The 21,923-nt window shown below is 43.5% G+C and overlaps 1 protein-coding gene across 1 annotated transcript in view; it reads right to left on the minus strand.

Moving 5' to 3' along the window:
* Nucleotides 1–3,568: 3,568 nt before the first annotated feature.
* nxph1 (neurexophilin 1) overlaps nucleotides 3,569–21,923 on the minus strand; it is a 62,040-nt gene continuing 43,685 nt past the window's right edge. Inside the window, exon 2 of the mRNA XM_037795942.1 lies at nucleotides 3,569–5,435. Coding sequence (XP_037651870.1) covers nucleotides 4,680–5,435 — 756 coding nt within the window. The 3' untranslated portion in view covers nucleotides 3,569–4,679. The remainder of the gene's footprint in view (nucleotides 5,436–21,923) is intronic.

The raw sequence follows: 21,923 nt of genomic DNA on the forward strand, positions 1-21,923 counted from the left end.
CAGTGTCTGTGTGAAATATAGAACCAATCATAGAACCATAGAGTCCAGTGTCTGTGTGAAATATAGAATCAATCATAGAACCATAGAGTCCAGTGTCTGTGTGAAATATAGAACCAATCATAGAACCATAGAGTCCAGTGTCTGTGTGACATATAGAACCAGTCATAGAACCATAGAGTCCATGGCGTTGCTGTAAGGTTAAAAACAGAGAACTAGTACTAACAGTCATTGCTTTGTTGTGCATTTGCTTCTCCACTGATGGTATTTAGCCATATTCTCTGAAATCCCTGCTGGCTTGTTAAAAGTGAGCATTGAGGGCAAACTTTTGAAGGCAGCTCCTTAATGAGGACAGCTATAAAAGCACCCTGCGGACCGCCAATGAACACACAAACCTGGCATCCACTTTAATTACTGATAAGTTGTGAGCCAGCTAAAGGCAGCGGATTTCCCTCCCCCAGAGCCCCTAATCTGTTTAAAGCCGACTGCTGATCCTAACTGCCGAGTCGGAGGATTCGATGGCAGGTGCCACTGTGAAGTCCCAGAACAGACGCTATCAGTCTTGCATCCCAATCTCCACATCTCCCTGGGACTGAAACACAAGTTCACCTCTATGTGTCCAACTTTCTGGCACACTCCATTATTAGGAAATCTGCTCCATCGCACATGGTGCGAAAATCAGAAGAAGCTCCAAGAAGTAATCATCGTCAGGCACGGAGCCGGAGCTTATGTGTTCTGGGTTCGACTTACTGGGAGGACAATGTGACTGTTTACATACTCTCTGTTTGTTCACTACACACATGAGGAATATGGAGGCTGCTTCATGTGTTAGACCACGTACCAGATCAGAAATCTCTTCAGCCTCCAGAAAAACTTTACATCGGCTAGTGGTGGAATATGCTATACCAGTGAATAGAACTTTAACCACTTCATTGCAATAGCATTGTCTTATAATGCATCATGAAGGAGATCAAACATGATCTAAATACTGTGCATTGTAATGTAGGGCAGAGCATTTAACTTAACAGTATCTGAGTACTGACCAAACCGTGTCTGAATAGTCACTGAGTTCTTGTGAATGCTGCAGGACAGCAGGTCCACAATGGTTTCCTTCATTTCCTTCTTGTCTTTTTCCAAACGTCTCCAGCTCCTCTGTGTGCTGAGTGTTTTCTGCTCCTGGTTTTGTTCACGGTGGTGATCTGATCATGTTGGAATGATGTGGTTTATTACAACGTTGGTTTTATTTCATTAGTAATATCATTAACCAATCAATGGAATGATGGCTCAATAAAACCCAAGATCTGATAAACCATAGCTGGTGTGGTTGTGTAATGTGTGGTCGTGAGGACGCTACCAACCCATCAGACTGTAGAGGAGTTTTAGAGGTGCTTGTTGCTGAACGTGTTCACCTGTGGAACCTGTGGAACCTGTGGAGTCTGTGGAATCTGTGGAACCTGTGGAACCTGTGGAGTCTGTGGAGTCTGTGGAATCTGTGGAACCTGTGGAACCTGTGGAATCTGTGGAATCGGAAAAGTAGGAAAAACAGCTCATAAAGACAGAAGAACAAGTGGTGAACCCCAGGTCATTGTTCAAAGATTGTCTTGAGAATTTTACTTCATCATCTCAGCTCAGATTGTTAACTTGAAGTCAGAGTTGACGATGTTCTCCAGTCTCCACTATCTGTTCTATTGGTTGAAATGGTCTTTCCCCCCGACAGCGATCCATTACTGATGAGCTCTGAAAAAGGAAAACAGCCGTCATCTGTAGCTGCTGTAATCCTGTAAAAACATCTACCAATCACTGCCTCGAGGTCCGCTTGGAAAGAACCAATCAGACGCCTCCCTGCCTCCCTGCTCGTACTCTACCCTTGGCGTGCACCGGCTTGAACTCAAAGCGCATCTCCGCCGCACGTTTCCTGGAGAACGGAGCTCCTGAGGCCATGCTACCTTCACATTCTGCTAGCTTTCCAACATACCTTTAATCCCTACCTTTAATCTCTGATACAGGGCCGGTGTTGCGGGTACAGAACGGGTCTTCTGACTGCAGCCCGCGATCCCGTCAGCAGCAACGACATTCATATTGATTGATTCTACGGCACACAACCAGGTCTAACGCCGATATTCTGTGCCAGTCTAGGAAGTAGTGTCCTTTATGCAGCGAGGCTGAGTGTGAAGGTGACGAGGTTTGAGTCCCATTGTAGAGCAAACAACAACAACAACAACAACAACAAAGAAAAAGCATGTTCTTTTCCTAATCGTAAGCAGACCACAGTGGCTCTGCAGATATTGTGTGAGTGTTAAAAAACACTGTCCTGTCTTGTGATAGCAGTGTGTGGTTCTCCCTCATTAACATATAGGTCCTGCCTGAAGACATTAAAATTACATTTTGGGGGGTCAAAAAAACAATACTATTGTAAAATGTGTTCATGTTTACACACTGAATGGTGAGGAATGAGGTGACAGGGAACTGGAGGCTGATTTAGTCTGCTGCTGTTCTACGGACGATCTCACTGGTGAATCTTTAAGAAGAGCTCGGCCCGTTTACGGCTAAATCCCTGTGTTGTGTCGGAAGATTTAAACAATGAATGAAGGTACAGGTTGTGTCAGCTGTACGTGACGTTATGCTCAGGTTAGGTGAGGTCCGAGTGTGCGTCCGTGCCATCGTGTTGGTCCGAGCAGGAGGAAGCACAAGTGAAGATGATTTACTGCCGACGTGGAGAAATGTTACTGTGTTTTAATTTATTTATATTTGATTTGACTTTATTTTAATTGTACTTTGTAACATGTATTTAGTGGCTTGTTGAGTTGAGCGCCCCGTTGTGGCCTGTACTGCCCAGCAGCCGGCTCGGAGCTCATTTGATCAGCCTACTGGTCTTCAGGTTGGGAGTCTTATATTAAAGTGTCAGACGAGGCTGTGTCCTGAACTGATTTAGAGATCATTGATAATTGCTTTGCAGGCGTGTGACGGTTTGTAAAACTGTAAACATGGATTGTTATCAGTGGTTATCATTCCCATTCTGATGCTTCAGATGGGGCAAACTGCACCTGCTGTCCCACGTTGAGAAAGTGAAAGTGAAAGTGAATGTTGTGAATTGAAATGAAACAACTTACGGATCAACACAACTGCTTGGTTAGGTTTAGGAAGAGATTTGTTTTACTGATAACGTCAGTTATCGTCAGTGATATAATCTGAAGCAGCCAACCAACAGACCAAGGTGGACTTTAAGCCCTAACATGTAATAAGATGTTGTAACCATCCGCAACACAATACAGTAAATTCCATTGTCTCTGTGCTGCCGAACTCTTCAGCCTCTTGGTAACTGGGAACTACTTTGTTGTAACTCAGTGTCACTCCGCCCTGGAGCCGGATGTTGTAGCAGCTTCACACAGCTGACAGGCGTAGTGACACGACACCAGACACGTCTCTACTGACTCATTATTACACAGGAAGAACTCACACATACCAACATTCAGTTGATAAAATTTACTGTATTCTTTAATTCATATCTACATCTCCACCCCCCCCCCCCCCCCCCAACCCCCCGACCCCCAATAAAGAAAATTTCAATGAATACTTTTAATATATTTAGTCAGTTTTTCAGCTTCTGTACAGGATTGCTGATTTCATGAAGTTCACATCTACTGTAGGGCAGCAACATCATTTTCTTTGATAGAGGAACCGAGAACGAGCATAAATGGAGTGAACAAGAGGACTCAGCGGGTAAGGGGTTAAACACACAGCTCATGGGGGGGATGTACAGAAGCGGCGCCGATGAGATAAACTATGTACAATACAAACCATTCGTACAAATTAGGCTCTAAGATATAGAATTCAATACATTACATTTGATATATTAAGTGACAATGAGCAAGCCCCATCCCCCACGAATGACTCACTGATCAATCAATCAACCAATCAATCAATCAATCAATCAATCAATCAATCAATCAATCAGCTAATCAGACATTCAATCAGCTGAGAATGAACCAATCACATCTAGCTGATGACAGCTGAAGATGGACAGTATCAGAGGATCTGAACCATCAACCTCCCGTTGCTCAAAGCATTAAACATTAAACTCACGTCTGAATCTTCAGCTGCCTCGTCGCAGGTTTGTTAAAAACATCTGTGGATTTTATTTTCTGTTTTAATCTTTTTAAATGAGGAGTTTTTCATTTTGTTTTCCAGTTATGCAGGATAAACCGTAGAGCGTAAATAACACAGCGGGGGCAAACAGTCCGTATGTTGTTGTCCAGAGAGTTAATCAATTCTATATGAGATATGTTAAAACAAAGTTATTAACATGAAAACTAAACATAAAGAACTAAGGGCAGAGTTTAATAAAAGGAGCAATCAGCTCTGCTATCTACACGTGGGTCAACAGGGACAAAGAACTAACTGTTAATAATGATAATCAATCACAGAGTTTTCCAGGTCATGTTTAAGCATATTACAGTCCTTTATACCACCTTCTAATTGTTAAACTGTTAAACTGTAACTGCTCTCTCTCTGCAGAATTCAGAAGATTAAATTGTTAAATCAGTGTTGATGTTTGACTCTCTGGTGTGAACATGTTCAGGGACAGAACGGCTAACAGACACGTTTCTCTGGGACGGGTAGAAGCCCCGGTCTGCGCTCCGCTCGTCCACGTTACTGTGAGTGTGTGTGTGGTTGTGGGAGCGTCAGCCGGAGGGGAAGTAGGGAGTGTCACTGTGGTAGTTATAGTCCGGGCAAACCTTCTGCACCAGTTTGTAGTCGGTGCTGTAGAAGGAAATGAAGATGCAGATGACTTTGAAAGGTTTGGAGCAGAGCCAGGAGACGTGGCTCTGGGTCTGTTCCTGGTAGCAGGTCTTGGACGGGTCGAAGTTGCAGAGCGTGTTCTTGGCGCCCTTCTCCACCTTCTCGTACTCGATGCGGCAGTTGAAGGACTTTGAATCCTTGGCGTCGATGACAGACTGCTGCGCCGCCACGTCGAACTCCACTATCTTGGTCGGCGGGACCAAGCTGACGGACACGTTGCCCTGGCCCGTGGAGTTGTGGCGGAAGTAGACACTGAAGGTGCCGTTGCCGTGATCCACGATCTTACCGGTGATCAGCAGGTTGAGTTTGACCGTCTTGATGTTGGAGTGGAAGTCCCCCCAGCCGAACATCTTCTTGAACTTCCCCGTCTTGACCATCGGCCGCCGTTTAGCCCGCGGCCGCGAGTCCTGCAGGTCCGTGGTGTTCCTCAGCCAGTCCCACAGGTCCTGCTCGGAGTAGGGCTCGGGAGTGTCGTAGCGAAGGTCCAAGGCTGTGCTGTTCTCTTTGCCGTGTAGAGTCTGTGACAGCAGCCTACTGATGGACATATCCTTACTGCTTTCTGTCCATATGTGCTTTAGTGTGGACTTGGGGCTTCCCGACTTCACGATGTCTGACTTTGAGGCGTCGGCACTCGTAACCTGCGAAGAAAGAAAACACATCTGGTTGGCTATAGATCTCTTTGGCTCCTGTTGGCTTCGTTTGACCTATTTTCAGGAAATGTAATTTGGTACTATAGGTGAACTAGATATATTGTTCTATTCCAATACATTGCTGGTGCAACCTGTAGTCCTTTAGGCCTTAAGGCCAGCAGAAAGGAAAAATCTGTTAACAGGCAAGCATTCAGTTCAACAAATAAGGAAAGAAAAACTGTTCAAAATCTTTCTAAAAGTGTTTTGTTTGACCCGTCCATCCACCCCGTCCTCCTCCCTACGTGGACTCTGTCCTTCTTTATACTACATCACCTGTCTTCCGGAGCAGTGACTCTGACAACTCAATATTGGGTTTACATTGGAGTTGCCTGAAAGCCCGGTGCGTCTCATACTGATGCTATAAAGGGTTCCTTGTGCATCGGTATGAGACGTCGAGGGCCGTGACAAAACATTCGTATTTGCATAAACACACCCGATGTCAAAGAAGTCCACACTGCTCAAAGGTGAAGACTTCCATGCTGGTTTTCTGTTAAGTGATTCACAGTCAAAGAGGACTCCACATTACGAGGAGGCTGGAGGGAAGGAGGTCTCAGCTTAAGGCCCTCCCTACAATGGTTTGAGCTAAACGCACTTCTGTATTGGGTGAAATGATGCGTCATGAGATATTATTTATCTATATCATATATATATATATCATTCAGGAAATATTGACTTTCATATTCAAGCAAGCCGTTTTCAACTAAATTGACCAATCAAATGTATTCCCCGGGGACGGGGGGGACAGATCAATCTTTGCTGCAAGCTTCAGTTTCACATCATGAGAGCAGACGGATCCAAATTGTGAATTATAGAGAAGCGAGCTGAGCGGGCAGAAGAAGAATCCAGCAATCAGAGTAAAACATACTGCTCCCATCTCCATCTCCTCCCTCCGCCACGGAGAGGGAGTCTCCGCCGGCTCACACTGATAAATGCAGCGGCTGTTCCGAGGTTAAAGAGCGGACTATCAACTAAAGAGTGCTCCTTGAATTGATGATTGATGAACCCGAGGGGGTTCACTATTTAGCGGCGATGAGTGGAATTAGGCTCACACAGGCCCCGCTGGAGGTGTGTGACATTGATTGGCTGATTTCTACTGTACGACGTGACAGCAGATCCGTCTTGCTGAGGTTTTTGCATTTCGCAGGTCGCCCCCCCCCAGGATCGATACTCTGAAAATAAGGTTTCGCTACCAATCAGCTGGAATTGAATTGCCTCACAGCGTGTCTCTCCACACCGTGGGGACGTTCAGAGAGCTGAACACAGACTGTAACAAGGCCAATATGCATGGACTGGAACACACGTCACAGACAGAGCAACAGATAATACATCAAGAGGGAACTCTCAATAACTTCAATTTGAATAAAGATGTGAAGAACAAGGTGGTAGTTCTGTGTGGGCGTCTCCCCATGAGCACCTTCTAATGTGGATCATGTAGCCTACAGTACTGGATGTGCAGCAGCAAGACATGCTGCTGGTTATTACTGGTCTCAGAGCTCTGAAACAGCCAATCACAGTTAGCCTAATAACGACAGCTCAGCAAACTTTACCTCCTGTTGATGGTTCAGAGCGTCACGACATGAACACAACACACACACATCTGCACACATCTGCACCCAAAGACAGATGATCGGTCATCAGTTATGAGGCCTTTAATAATAATAACAAGGATAGAAATATAAAATAAGAAACCGTTTATAGCCTACGATTATATTGGACTGATGTATCTCTGCTCGTACTTTTGTATTCAAGATGATGTATATGATATGATGTTTATCTCTTTGACGTGGCTGGTTTACATATTCAAGATAATATCAGATGATGGCAGTAAAAATGCTCAAGAACCTTCCCATGTCTACAGAATCGGCTCTTCCCCAGAAACACTGCTCTGGATGTTATTGCATTAATGTTGTCTCGTGTTTTAGCTGATCATCTCGGTGTTTAGTATTTTAGTGAAGAAGTGAGTTTGGAGAGTTGATACCTAAAGTATCAGCCTCTTGTCTTGTTTTGCCCGTCAGTACTTGATAAAAAAGGGATGTGTGTCCTCAGCCCTGTGAACATCTGGACTGCTACGTCTCAGTTACGTCTGGAAGGAAACAGACTACGTTTGTCTTTGCATTCATATTTTAAATCATGACACGGGCGTCTTCCCTAAATAGTCTAGTAGAAGCAAACATTGCCCTTCAGTCTGGAGAGAGAAGCCAGCGGAGATAACAATAATGACCGGAGAGGAGGAAGAAGCACAGAGAGTTAGCAGCCAGAGTGGGAACGACAACTGGATCTCCAGTCTGCTGTATACAGGTAAACAGGTAAACAGTGCCTTCTCCACGTACCGCTTGATAGAAAAAAATACCTGTAACCATGGTAACTGTACACATCAAAGATGGCGACAGCTGTAGCCTCAGAATGCTCATGAGACGGAGCAATTAAAATGCACGATGTAAATGATGGAAACTAAAACTAACAGTCAGGACTAAATGTGACTACAACTGATACACATCTTCATCAGAAGACCAGAATGATCACATATCATTAGACACCAAGCTTTGGATTTCACATCAATAAAGACAATATGCAATATGTTAAATAGGGACAGTGCAATATGTTGCATCTGTGTAGTATTGGGTTATTGTCTGTGCAGTATGGGCGGGACGGTGGACGGTGGACGGTGCAGTGCTCTACCTGGGTGCAATACCTGCCATGGTGTGCGTGATGGGATGTGCTATTATGTACGTGTCGAAACATCTGTCTTCCTGCCTGATGTGGAACCGTCTATTATTCTCGTTTTTGTTTTAATTTAGTGATCGTAACTGCAGTTGGACGGAGTCCAGGAAAAATGTCCCCACGGGGACAATAAAAGTAGATCTTATCTTATCTAAAAGAGTTGATCTGAACAACTGTAACATTCAGAGGAGACGTATTAAATCCAGAGCTCATTGTGCACTATTAGACTGTAAGACATAACCCTGGAGACGGTGTTCTACTGTAGACGTTCAGACATCCAGAAGGGAAGAAACAAACAGGAGCTGAGTGAAGTTACCAGCCCTCCGTCTCCGTCTCCGTCTCCGTCTCCGTCTCCGTCTCCGAGGATCTATCTTTAGCCTGAAGGGTTAAACTCAGAGAGCACTTGGCTGCGTGAGGCAGATACACTCAGCAATCATTTCCTATTCAAACAGGTGAGGTGGCCTTCTCCTGCTGAAGACTCTCCCCGGACGGTGGGGGGGGATTACGGTGGAATGGATTTATGATAATGTGCCTGCTTATGAAGAGGATCTGGTAAAGTCCCTTTTCTCAAAGTGCATTCAATAGAATTGATTAAAAATGAACATAAAAACAGAATACAAAGACCTTTGAGAGGAATCCTCTTTTATTTCTGATCGTCACAGAACTGCACACATAATACCTCATATATACCATAATACCATCAAACTATGATACCAGCCAGTAGTGTTATATTTCACGTTAACCAGACGATTTCACATCCTTTACTTCATTCCTCTAGGAAGTAAGGAAGTCAAGTAGAAGTGTTTAGGTACAACAGGGCAGATTAACTCACTAGGGGGGGAATATGAACTCTGGGCTCCTATTGGGGACAAATATGCAAACAAATGCTCTATATATATATTACATATATCATATATAATATATATATATATATATATTATATCTATATATAATATATATAGATATATAATATATAGATATATAGATATAATATATATATATTGGGTCAGAATATGGGAGCCGTTTTACAGCCCTTACCTTTGCAGTTTTTAATTGATCTTTATTGGTGATTATTACTGTATTAATCTGTAATACATAAAGTAACCGGCCCCTGAGAGTCTTCGTTCCTGCAGTCTCTCTTCCTGAAACAGCCGGTTGCTGTATTTCGAGCAACCTTTACCCAAACACAGGTTGCGTGTGCATTAGTAGGAGTCTATTTCTAACAGCACATTAATGAACATGTGCTTCTCTGGTGACGGTACGAGGATGTCTGTCAGCCTGATGATCAAACTGAAGAGTCATGTTGTTTCACTACATTCCTTCATGTTAGAGCTGCTTTCTGTTTCCTGTGACTGTGTTTGGTATGAACCTCTAACCTCAGTCAGTAGTGAGCGAGCAGCCCGTTCTCACTCCCAGGGCTGCAGATAGCCAGGCTTTGTCATGGCCATCGGCGTTCGATACCGCCGCACAAGGCGCACCTTAGTGAGTGACGCCAAGAGGAACTTCAGTGGTTTTGATGCTGAAAATAGCGTGACGCCAAGAAGGGGCGTGACGCCAAGAAGGGGCGATGAGAATTACGAGGAGAATTTTGCGTCTTGACATGCCTAGTGTGATATCTCTAACGACGTGTTCCTTTGTGAGGGATGGCGAGTTCGCTGCCGTCAGGTGGGACAACCAAACTGAGTGAAGTATGGACAGCCCGTCCCGTCCTCTCTGTGCCACCCAGGAGAACATCAACAACCCTTTCTTCTTTCTTTTCTTTTTCTTTTGGCAACACCAGACCGCCATCATCACACACAACGCTTCCGTCGCCATGATCGACGGTTGCTTCGACCGCCTCCCCGATGACGTCTGAACTCGCACATGATCGTCCGAGACACTGCAAGAGTTTATGGCGCTGTGATCGTTATCTGACATGGTGACCATCGTCTGATCCCGGCATTAGTGAACAATCACAGCTGCTCTCCGTCTATAGCCACTAATATAATATGTAATACTGATGCAGTGTATTGATGTGTAGAAGTGTAAAGCCATTGAAGGACTGCAGCGTCTCTATCTCAGCTAATAGCAGTAATAACATCCGACTGAGCCTAAAGTGTGCCGTGTGTGGCTGTTTATCTGTGCTCATTGTCTGTCCCGTCCAGTGGGGGGGCTCTCTGCGGTGCATACGGACGTGTTTATCTGAGCAGTTCTCAGTTCTCAGGCTCCGGCATCATCCAGCATGTTTGGGGCCGAGGGCCAGCGGATCCCGGAGCTGCCAGCTGTAGAGCGCTCACCTGAGGGGACGGTGCATCTGGTAAACATGGCTGGCACCGCGGCCAACACGGGCCTCGCAGATACCTGACTACCGGCCAGACAGCCAGTTGGTCGCCCCCGGGCAAGGAGGACTGCTGGGCGAGGCAGGCGGCGCCGTCTCCATCTGTACTGTTCGGTCCAGACGTCAACTCTCTACTGAAGTCTCTGCTCACGGTGACGAGCTCTTTCTAAACCTCTAAAGTTTTCTACCATGATCTGCAGCCTCTCATGTCATCCTCCTCCTCCTCGTCGTTACATTCAAGACTGAAGTCACAGAAATAAGCCTTTCAATGTTTCCATCAACATTAATAAAGCTATATATTAATAAAGCTTTGTATTAAATGTCACATCATTTAAGAAACATGGAATTTATACTCCTGAAAAGATGGAAACCAAAAATAGCTGAGAACTCGTTTGATTACTTACATGTAGTCCTAACAAGTACTAACATGTACTACATGTAAGTACATGTAGTACATGTTAGTACTAAAAGGAACAAAGTCCTGGAACTCGCTACCTGATCTCATGAAAGTTGCTGCAAACATCCTCTCTTTAAAGACAGCTACCAGATCCTGATGAATTCAGCATCAAGCCTGTTCTCATGTGTAGCTGTTAAATGTAATGTTATGTGTTCTTTATTGTATCTCGCTGTATTCTGTCTAACCTTCTTTTACCTCACTGATGTAATCCCCTAGTTTCATAAAAGAGATATTTAGATATATTCTATTCTATTGTATCTGTCCCCATCTATTAAAGCATCAATAGATAAATAAACCCTGCTATAATGTCTTCTGTTGCTGGAGAGGATCTCTGTCCAGTCTGAGAAGATAACCTTGATGACAACATCTTGGGTTGACCTTGGAGACTACAAGGTCATAATTGACAGACAGGCTGGGATGTTTCAGAGACCCGGTTAGGCCGGAGGGTTTAATGAGGATCGAAGGATCCAGCATGTTTTAACCCCTCGCCCCGTACTGTGGACTAAAAGTCATCAATAAAGAAGATATCTGAGATGAATGACTGTTTAATGAGTCTGAACTTTAATAAACCTGCTTCTGTTGATTGACTTATAATTGATCCAACTCAATGTAGTTTCAAATGTAGAAAGTGATTGTATTTATAGCCCAGCCGGGGGCTAGCTCACGCTATCGTGTTCCTCAACGTTAGTGTTCCTGCAGTGCTTCAATCTGACCAGTATTCACTGGTTCAGGTCCAGTCTGTCCAGTATTCACTGGTTCAGGTCCAGTATTCACTGGTTCAGGTCCAGTCTGACCAGTATTCACTAGTTCAGGTCCAGTATTCACTGGTTCAGGTCCAGTATTCACTGGTTCAGGTCCAGTATTCACTGGTTCAGGTCCAGTACAGTACAGGGATTCACTGATGCACTTACTGATATATGCATAGTATGCAGGTACAAATCTATCCGTCCACCAGATGAGTCCAGAGAGACGGACCCGGTGCTGCTGTTGTCTGATATAACATGACTGAGTCCTGAAACTCTCTGGTCTCTTCTCTCACCACTGAAACCCTGAACTAGACGGACCGGGACGCCGTCCTGAAGCCAAGGCAGCACGCAGCGTCAGTCTGACGCCTTAACGTGCTCTTTACAATCGCAAATTTGGATTAGCAACCAGAAAAGTGGGCGACCATCCCGGGGCTCCAGACCCCAGACCCAGACCCAGACCCCAGACCCAGACCCAGACCCAGACCCAGACCCAGACCCAGACCCAGACCCAGACCCCAGACCCTGACCCCAGACCCAGACCCAGACCCAGACCCCAGGCCCAGACCTAGACCCCAGACCCCAGCTGAACTGTTGGGCAGTACTGCACCACACAGTCAACTGATCAGTAGGAGCCGTAACATGACATCTGTGTTATCACTCAACCTCCAGGCTCCTTCTGGTAGCAGCGTCCAAACAAGTCAGCCACAAGAGACCCTTTAACATGAAACCAGAGCAGAGATAATACAGATCCTTCTAGCCTCAAACTGAGGTCTGAATGACAAAGACACAAACATATATATAAGGTAACATTAGACATTAAACTAAGTTATAAAATCAGTTTAATCCACAACAGAACTCGTTAAAGGATGCTGCACTAACTGTTCATCATCACACCTCACATCCTCTGAATACCAACTGTTCTTCATCATCACATCTCACATCCTCTGAACACCAACTGTTCTTCATCACACCTCACATCCTCTGAATACCAACTGTTCTTCATCACACCTCACATCCTCTGAACACTAACTGTTCTTCATCACACCTCACATCCTCTGAATACCAACTGTTCTTCATCATCACATCTCACATCCTCTGAACACCAACTGTTCTTCATCACACCTCACATCCTCTGAATACCAACTGTTCTTCATCATCACATCTCACATCCTCTGAACACCAACTGTTCTTCATCACACCTCACATCCTCTGAACACTAACTGTTCTTCATCATCACATCTCACATCCTCTGAACACCAACTGTTCTTCATCACACCTCACATCCTCTGAATACCAACTGTTCTTCATCATCACACCTCACATCCTCTGAACACTAACTGTTCTTCATCATCACATCTCACATCCTCTGAACACCAACTGTTCTTCATCACACCTCACATCCTCTGAACACCAACTGTTCATCATCACACCTCACATCCTCTGAACACCAACTGTTCTTCATCATCACACCTCACATCCTCTGAACACCAACTGTTCATCATCACACCTCACATCCTCTGAACACCAACTGTTCTTCATCACACCTCACATCCTCTGAACACCAACTGTTCTTCATCATCACACCTCACATCCTCTGAACACCAACTGTTCTTCATCACACCTCACATCCTCTGAACACCAACTGTTCTTCATCATCACATCTCACATCCTCTGAACACCAACTGTTCTTCATCACACCTCACATCCTCTGAACACCAACTGTTCTTCATCATCACATCTCACATCCTCTGAACACCAACTGTTCTTCATCATCACATCTCACATCCTCTGAACACCAACTGTTCTTCATCATCACATCTCACATCCTCTGAACACTAACTGTTCTTCATCATCACATCTCACATCCTCTGAACACTAACTGTTCTTCATCATCACACCTCACATCCTCTGAACACCAACTGTTCTTCATCATCACACCTCACATCCTCTGAATACCAACTGTTCTTCATCACACCTCACATCCTCTGAACACCAACTGTTCATCATCACACCTCACATCCTCTGAACACCAACTGTTCTTCATCATCACATCTCACATCCTCTGAACACTAACTGTTCTTCATCATCACATCTCACATCCTCTGAACACCAACTGTTCTTCATCACGGTAAACACCTCACATCCTCTGAACACTAACTGTTCTTCATCATCACATCTCACATCCTCTGAACACCAACTGTTCTTCATCATCACACCTCACATCCTCTGAACACCAACTGTTCTTCATCACACCTCACATCCTCTGAACACCAACTGTTCTTCATCATCACATCTCACATCCTCTGAACACCAACTGTTCTTCATCATCACATCTCACATCCTCTGAACAACCTCCTGGTCAGACAGCAGAGCTGAGACTGCTGGATGCTGGATAGATACTGTAGTAAGCAGCTAGATGCACAAACCCAGATGCATGCTGGGGGTTCAGAGAGAGACTGATTAGCTGGATATAACATGAGTGTTAATAGACATACATGTCTTTAATTCAGTCCCATAAAGAGCAGAACTGAGTGTGTTCCTCCAGACAGCAGCTGTTCAGTGTTATTATGTAAATGCTCTCATGGGTCATGGACCGATACAGACTTTAATCAGTCACTCACAGAGATTAACATGTTTAAATGAGCCAGATTAACAACAAGCATGTTTATGAATGTTGAGAATTATTATAAGTGGCCCTTAAATCTCAGAGTGATGTCACACAGTCATTAATGGAGACACATTATACTGCTGGAAGATTTAAAGTCTACGTTTAATTTTCAAACTCTATTTGTTTCACTTGTGTGCTGTGACACATTTAGTTTTGTTCATTTTCAAACTTGTAGTTTTGAGCCCGACCGACGAGGCTGACATCACTAGAGGTTATTTATCAGACTTCACACAGCTCTCTCTGGAGCCACTAAAGGAGTTCTACCACAATGTTCACATATGCTGTAGTATTTCCTCCCCAACACCTGAACACACACTGATGTGTGTGTCACTGTGTGTTTGGCGTGTCAAAGTTCAGTCAGATAAATCACTTAGTTCTTCATTGAAATGAACAGGGAGTCAAATCTCTGTCTAAATGCCCTTTTTGTGTGATGAATTTGCATGTCAATATATTTTTTCTGTTTTTGTCATGACCACTTTCACACCCAACGTGAATATTAAAGATCCTTGAGTGCTTTGAGTGATCGAGTGAGTTTCTGTATTTATGAACCAACAACACGAGGTTCTGGAGTCCTTTCAACCTCGACGAAGGCAGCACACACCAGTTCAGCTCCTTCCGTTCACACCTTCACAATAAAAGCCCTAGACATGTAGAATATTTGCAGGCGAGTATTTTGCATTTTGTGTTGTTTATTTGTGGCACCCCTCTGTTTTGATCTGTGGTATGCAGAAACTTCTTTTTTTCTGACAATTAGGAGTTTAATCCAAGAAACTACAAAGTGTGAAAGATGCTCTACGTCTGCGTTACTGTGGACATCCAGCGTGTGATGGAACGTAGTGGAGGTCCGCTCAGTTCACCATTAACATGGACATTTGTCCTTCAGTCACTTGTTGTTATATTTACAACAGTGAATAGAAAGTCTTGTGTTTTATTCACTTCTATCTAACTAATGTTGTGAATCCTAATTAGTCCTGAAGGGAGCACACAGAAGTCCTCCGAGTCACCCAGCAACACATGCGTATCACGTCCACAAGTCATTTCCCAAATGTTTAACAGGACTGACTGACTGATTGATGATGTCATTTTGCTGGAAAGAAGGCAGTAGCCGGTGTTGCTAAACTCATATATCATCATAAAATTAGACAGGACATAAAAAAAAGAGCATAAAAGTAAAAAAAAAAGAAAAAAAGAAAGTCCCTCCAGTTGGGGGGGGGGGGGGGGGGGGGGGGGGGGGGGGGGGGGGGGGGGGGGGGGGGGGGGGGCAGGAGACAGAGCAGAGACAGAGCAGAGACAGAGTCAGAGACAGAGCAGAGACAGAGCAGAGACAGAGTCGGCCCACCGGCTGTCAGAGGAAAGTCAAGCTAAAGAACCTAATACAGAGACTAGACCAACTAAACTAAAGAATACTCCCATGTGGAGAAGACATGTCCCCGTAGACCGACTAAACTAAAGAATACTCCCATGTGGAGAAGACATGTCCCCGTAGACCAACTAAAGAATACTCCCATGTGGAGAAGACATGTCCCCGTAGACCAACTAAAGAATACTCCCATGTGGAGAAGACATGTCACCGCAGACCGACTAAAGAATACTCCCATGTGAAGAAGACATGTCCCCGTAGACCGACTAAACTAAAGAATACTCCCATGTGGAGAAGACATGTCCCCGTAGACCGACTAAACTAAAGAATACTCCCATGTGGAGAAGACATGTCCCCGCAGACCAACTAAAGAATACTCCCATGTGGAGAAGACATGTCCCCGCAGACCAACGTTATCAAAAACACAACTCTTTATATTCTACATGTTTAAATCATGGAGGTTTAACATCCGTAGAACTTCCCTCCCTAGATGTGTGATGTCCTCTCAGTGTAAAGTCTATAGGGAAAGGCTCAGGGGGCACACAAAGCGAGACACAATCCCTCACTGGCTTCCCATCTATCAGTACAACACTGTTCTCCGTGATGCAGCACCACATCGGAACCGGTGAGGACTCACAGAGCGTTACGTCCAGCTCAGTTCCTACGTATCTTCAAGAACTTTACTAGACGCCTCATCTGGATCCAAGAAGACTCTCATCTCAACTCTGCTCTTTCTAGAAGAAGTCCAGGAAGTTCTTTCATTTGTTCTTGTATAATTAACTTGTCTCTTTCTGCTGAACACGCCGGTGTTATTGATGTGCCTGTGTTACTGCCAACAGCTGAGGACCGGGACAATAAATCAAAAAGCAAACACTCGCATTGCGATCTGTGTTGCGTTGTGAGCTCTTTGGTAACGTGCACTGACTGGAGAGAGCAGACTGCATTAATTCATACTGTACACACTGTGGTGTAGTGTAGTAGTGGTTAGCAACAACATACAAGCAGGAACCAGATACTGTATGAGGAGCAGAGCACAGTCACGTCCCAGGCTGTGGTTTGTGGAGGATGAGCAGAGCTGGCAGCGTCTCATTTGCTTTTTTACTGCCCAATACCACAGAAGACAAAAGATCTGAGATGAGATGAGCTCCAGATGATTCTCTTTCTCTCTTTTGAAAATTTCCAATCATCGTTCTCGTGCCGAGGGAGCCGCGGAGCAGGGCCGGAATAAAATGTTGGGCGAAGAATGAAGGCACCGAGCACAATGTGGTGTGTGTGTGAAAGAAGCCGTATGAAAGCTCCAGAGAATGAAAAGAGAAAGGGAGGAAGAGAAAGAGAAGGAAATTTGAGGATGTTAGCTTTACAATAGAGGAAGAGCAGGACTGAGGAGGATTGACCCTGAACATACGGACAATTAACCTTCAGTTCAGCAGAGTAAGCAAGAGAGAACTGAGCCCTCACAGGCGCTACACTGATAAGAGAACGTACTCTGAAGGCCTGGAAGGAGGTTCAGTCTGCAGCGGCTCTGAGGTATCACCATGTTTACAGGAATTACACAATAATCACGACTCTGCAACTGCTTCTATCGTTCATCATGTCAGCTGGTGTCAACAACAGCCTTTATAGTAATAATCAAAACCCCATCCGTCCATCCATCATCCATCCATCCATCCGTCCATCCATCATCCATCCATCCATCCATCCATCCATCCATCCATCCATCATCCATCCATCCATCCATCCATCCATCCATCCATCCATCCATCCACCCACGTCCTACGTCCCACGTGCCAGGTACGGCGTGTCAACAAACACTCATTCCATACTCAACGTCTTTTCAAAATGACCTTCTGTGTTCACAGGAAGTCAGGTTGAAGCCAACAAAACTATTTTTATGGTAAAGAAAAGAGAACGGTTGACATGAAGTCGTCTGACTGACGTGACCAAATAAGGCAACGTTGTCTTCTGGTCTCACAGGGGACACAGACAGTGGACGTCCTGTGTTTGTTTGATGCTGGACAACGTCACCAACTCTTAGTTAATGTTTACAACCTGGTCTGAATTGTACGGAGCTGAACATCTGTTAGCAGATGTGCAGCATCAAACAGCAGCGAGCATTGAAGGAAGCTGTAAAACAGGACAAAGACGTTTGAGGCTGAGCGGCTCAGATAAACTCTGCATAAGGGACAGACGTTAGTGGTGAACACAGATTAGGAACTACTTACTCTTTGATGTGTTTTCTGCTCAGCTACATTGAGCAGCACATTCAGACATGACCGAAGCATTCAGAGGCCATCTCCGGTCCCCGTGTCCACGTCTCATAAATCGCTCCTCAGAGACAATAAACCATGAAACACGGACACTAACGGCTATTAACACCCACACCACCCAATATGAGCTGAACCGCCGGTGCTCGGTGCCACGCTGCTGCTGCTGCTGCTGCTGCTGAATATCACAGTTTGCTCGTACTCTAGAGCTGCCTAATGGTCATGTTAGCAGACTGTTAGACGTCATTACAGCAACTCTCTCCTGCTCCGTGTGCAGAACAATGTGCAGACTGGGTCTGCTGTCTGTTCTTATTTTTGAAGCATAATTCAGCTCATATGTTTATATATATACATATATATATATATGTATATATATGAATATTGACTATGAAATCAAACCGTACCAGAGATTTCTGCTGAAATGAGGCTGATATATTTAGAATTTGACCATGAGGTCATAACAATGGAAACAAAGTCATCCTCTGGGGAGCATGAATATGTTGTTCCCACCATGTTATAAGATATGCTGTTTGCAACAGGTGATGCCAGAGGGAAAAGGTTCATCCTGTGGGGAGAATGAATGTGTTCAATAAATGTCATGACAGATTAAAGAATTTGTGCTCAAGTGGGAATCTTGGCCTGAAATGATGACGCTCTTTTTCTCTTCCTTCCTGTCGTGTTAACGTTAGTTTGTGAACGACATTAGCGTAGCTAGCTGATATTATTGTTACCAAACTATAAGTTACGGTTATATGGAAATCTGAAGGTTGTATTGTTGACCTTGGTGTTACTGCTGGAGGTGGTGATGTATGGACAGAAGAAGTACTCGGATCCTTTAGTTTAGTAAAATTAGAAATACTACAGTCTAAAAATACTCCATTACAATTAAAGTTCTGAATTCAACATGTTACTTTAGTAAAAATACTGTTAGTAGTAGTATTATGAGCAAAATGTACATAAAGTATCAGAAGTAAAAGTAGTCATTGGGCTGCTTTCAGTGTTTGGTTTGTTTAGTTTAGTTATTTAGTCAGATTAATATTCATATTGTGTTTTAAACCTTTAATGTTTGTGGATTATACATGCTGCTCTGTTTAATGTTGCATCAGAGTGAACGATGTCAAGAACTACCAAATCCTTCAACCTCTACTATCTATTGATATAGTTATTAATTTAATTATTAATCATCACATTGATAGATTATTATACTTAATAAGACTTATTCACGAGACTGTATTAATGTGCAATAATGTTCTCTTTGTTTCAAAGAGTGGTGCCCCGAGGAATGATTTAATATACATTAAATCATATTATTCAATATTATTAATAATTATTCTGATAACTTTTAATTACTTTTAATGTATTTTTTGGCACCCTGTTATTATTAATATGTTTATTGATAATGTATTCATATTACTTTAACTTTAACTGATATTAATAATTATCTGTAATATTGGATCCTCTCTGTGTCCCCAACAATATTTAAAGTCCATCATTTTATGTCAATGTCACAATTTTGACTATGAAATGTATAAGTTGTATACTGCCCTAAATATCATGAAATAGTGTTTGGGACTGAAAAAGCTCCGAAGTTCATCTCAAGTCCACATTATTTAGTCCCACTACTGTTACCACGGTCAGTTCACATCACGATGTCTTCCTGTTGGAGTCTCTCGGCTGGAAGAGGACAGCTTTCATTCACAGCTGATGGTTGATTTGAAGTTGACAATAAAACATCTACAATATCTAGAAGAGAGAGAACCATGTAATGAGAATAAGGAACATTTATAAAACAAACATTCCTTCATTGGGCCACATTGAATCTATAAATTGTAGTAAAACACAAGAAGCGTTCTTCCTTTCATTGTCTCGGAGTTTACAAGCAGAGTTTAGCTCCTCGCCGGTGAGATTCAGACGCTAATACGTCCCGAGGTACCATAAATCAAAGCCGGCTTTATTTTGTCAGCACGCAGATGGCCCAAATACACAACTCACCTCAATTAAGACCCGAGGAGGGGAGCTAAGAGGGAAAAGTGTTTGGAGAGGAAAAAGGGCACCTGTTCGCCTGTCATATCCGCGGCTCTTCTGATCAGCGGCTCGGAGCTTCCCCCTGAGCTGTTGCAATGCTGAATTAATGATGGCAAACAAAGCCAAAGCCTCCTCGCAGCCCCTTTGTGAGTTCATTCTCTTTCCACTTTGGTCCCTCTCAACTAATCTGCAGTGTCACACTTAATGAGATTTCCAGTTTGTAAAGTAAGTGGAGCAATAACTCCCCCAGCACACGGCTCCGTCTCCGTTCCCACCACCGCCTCGGATGCTTTTAAAGCAACCGCTTCTGCACCTTCTGTCTATTCCTCCTCCTCTCTCTAAAAGATGCATTATTAAGGATTATTACTTATACAAATCCCATTGAATTATTCACAGTAAAAACAGGCAGCTGAAAGTACAGTCTGCGTGTAATGGGTGCTGTTATTTGCTTCATTATTCATAATGAGCAGCTTCTTCAGTCCTGGAGACAAACAATTTGTCATTAAACATCATCAGAATGAGATAAATATGCATATCAACATTAAGTGAATTAAACAGAAATGAACTGTTCGTTCTGTTGCCATCTGCAGAGGCTGTTTACTTCATGTAATTAGTGTTTGATTAGTGTGATGTTAAATATAATCTCTCCGGCTACTGAGAGGATCTAATAGAGAGCAGCACATTAGCGTTCTGACTTCTATGTGTAGAGATGTTAACTCTTCTTCCCCTCTCGCCGGCAGCAAACGGGACTTTCTGTCTGATTGTTAACCTCCGACTCTGTGTCTGCTCTCAGGATAGTTTATTTATGGTCCAGTCAGGGTTACCAGGAGAAAGACGACATCTGAAAGCTCAGATAGATCAGCACAACGCACATGTACAAGTGCACAACGTGACGTCTTTCTGTGTCTTCGTTCAGACTTTCCATTCAGTTGTTACCTTGACTACAATTATTATTACTATTATTGACTATGTTTCTTGTGGTAATGACTCAACAAATACAACAATGACAAAGACACTCCAACATGACAAATACTGTAGTTTGAACAAGTAAAGTGGAGCAATCAAATGTCTCCTCCAGCAGAGACACTATCTAATGAAATGGAGGTGTATCACAATGGCTCAAAAATAACCATCTAACCCTGAATCTGAAGAAGACTGTCCGTGTATTTCTCCATCAGAAGGAGAGCACAAGATAAGCTCACAATCACAATTGAGAAAGAGCAAATAAAGGAGGTCAGTGATTTTAAATTTCATTCTGGATTCTCAACTCAAATTTGACAAACATGTTAACAAGTAATGCAAAACAGTAAAGGTCAATGTGAACTGGTTTAGAATGATACGACAGTATACACCCCTTAAAGCAGCTCAACTGTTTATGCATGTAATGATATGATATGATATTACTGTATGGAGCCAGACTTCCTGTTGCATCGCTATAGAAACAAGCACTGAAGATAATGGATCAAACACAAATGAAATGGCAAAACTGGATAATTCTGAAAAAGTACAAGCTGTTCAGATTTGACTTCAGTTTTATCAAGTTTTCTTCTATCAGATTGATTTATAAATGTTTGAACAATCTCGCCCAGCTGTACTTTGTCCATATGTCACCAAAATGAATACCAATAGATAATAGCCACTAGGGGATAAATGAATGGATACCAATATATGATAGCCACTAGGGGATCAATGAATGAATACCAATAGATAATAGCTACTAGGGGATAAATGAATGAATACCAATAGATAATAGCTACTAGGGGATCAATGGATGAATACCAATAGATAATAGCTACTAGGGGATAAATGAATGAATACCAATAGATAATAGCTACTAGGGGATCAATGGATGAATACCAATAGATAATAGCTACTAGGG

Source organism: Sebastes umbrosus, chromosome 15 (assembly GCF_015220745.1).
Source record: "Sebastes umbrosus isolate fSebUmb1 chromosome 15, fSebUmb1.pri, whole genome shotgun sequence".
Taxonomy (NCBI): Eukaryota; Metazoa; Chordata; class Actinopteri; order Perciformes; family Sebastidae; genus Sebastes; species Sebastes umbrosus.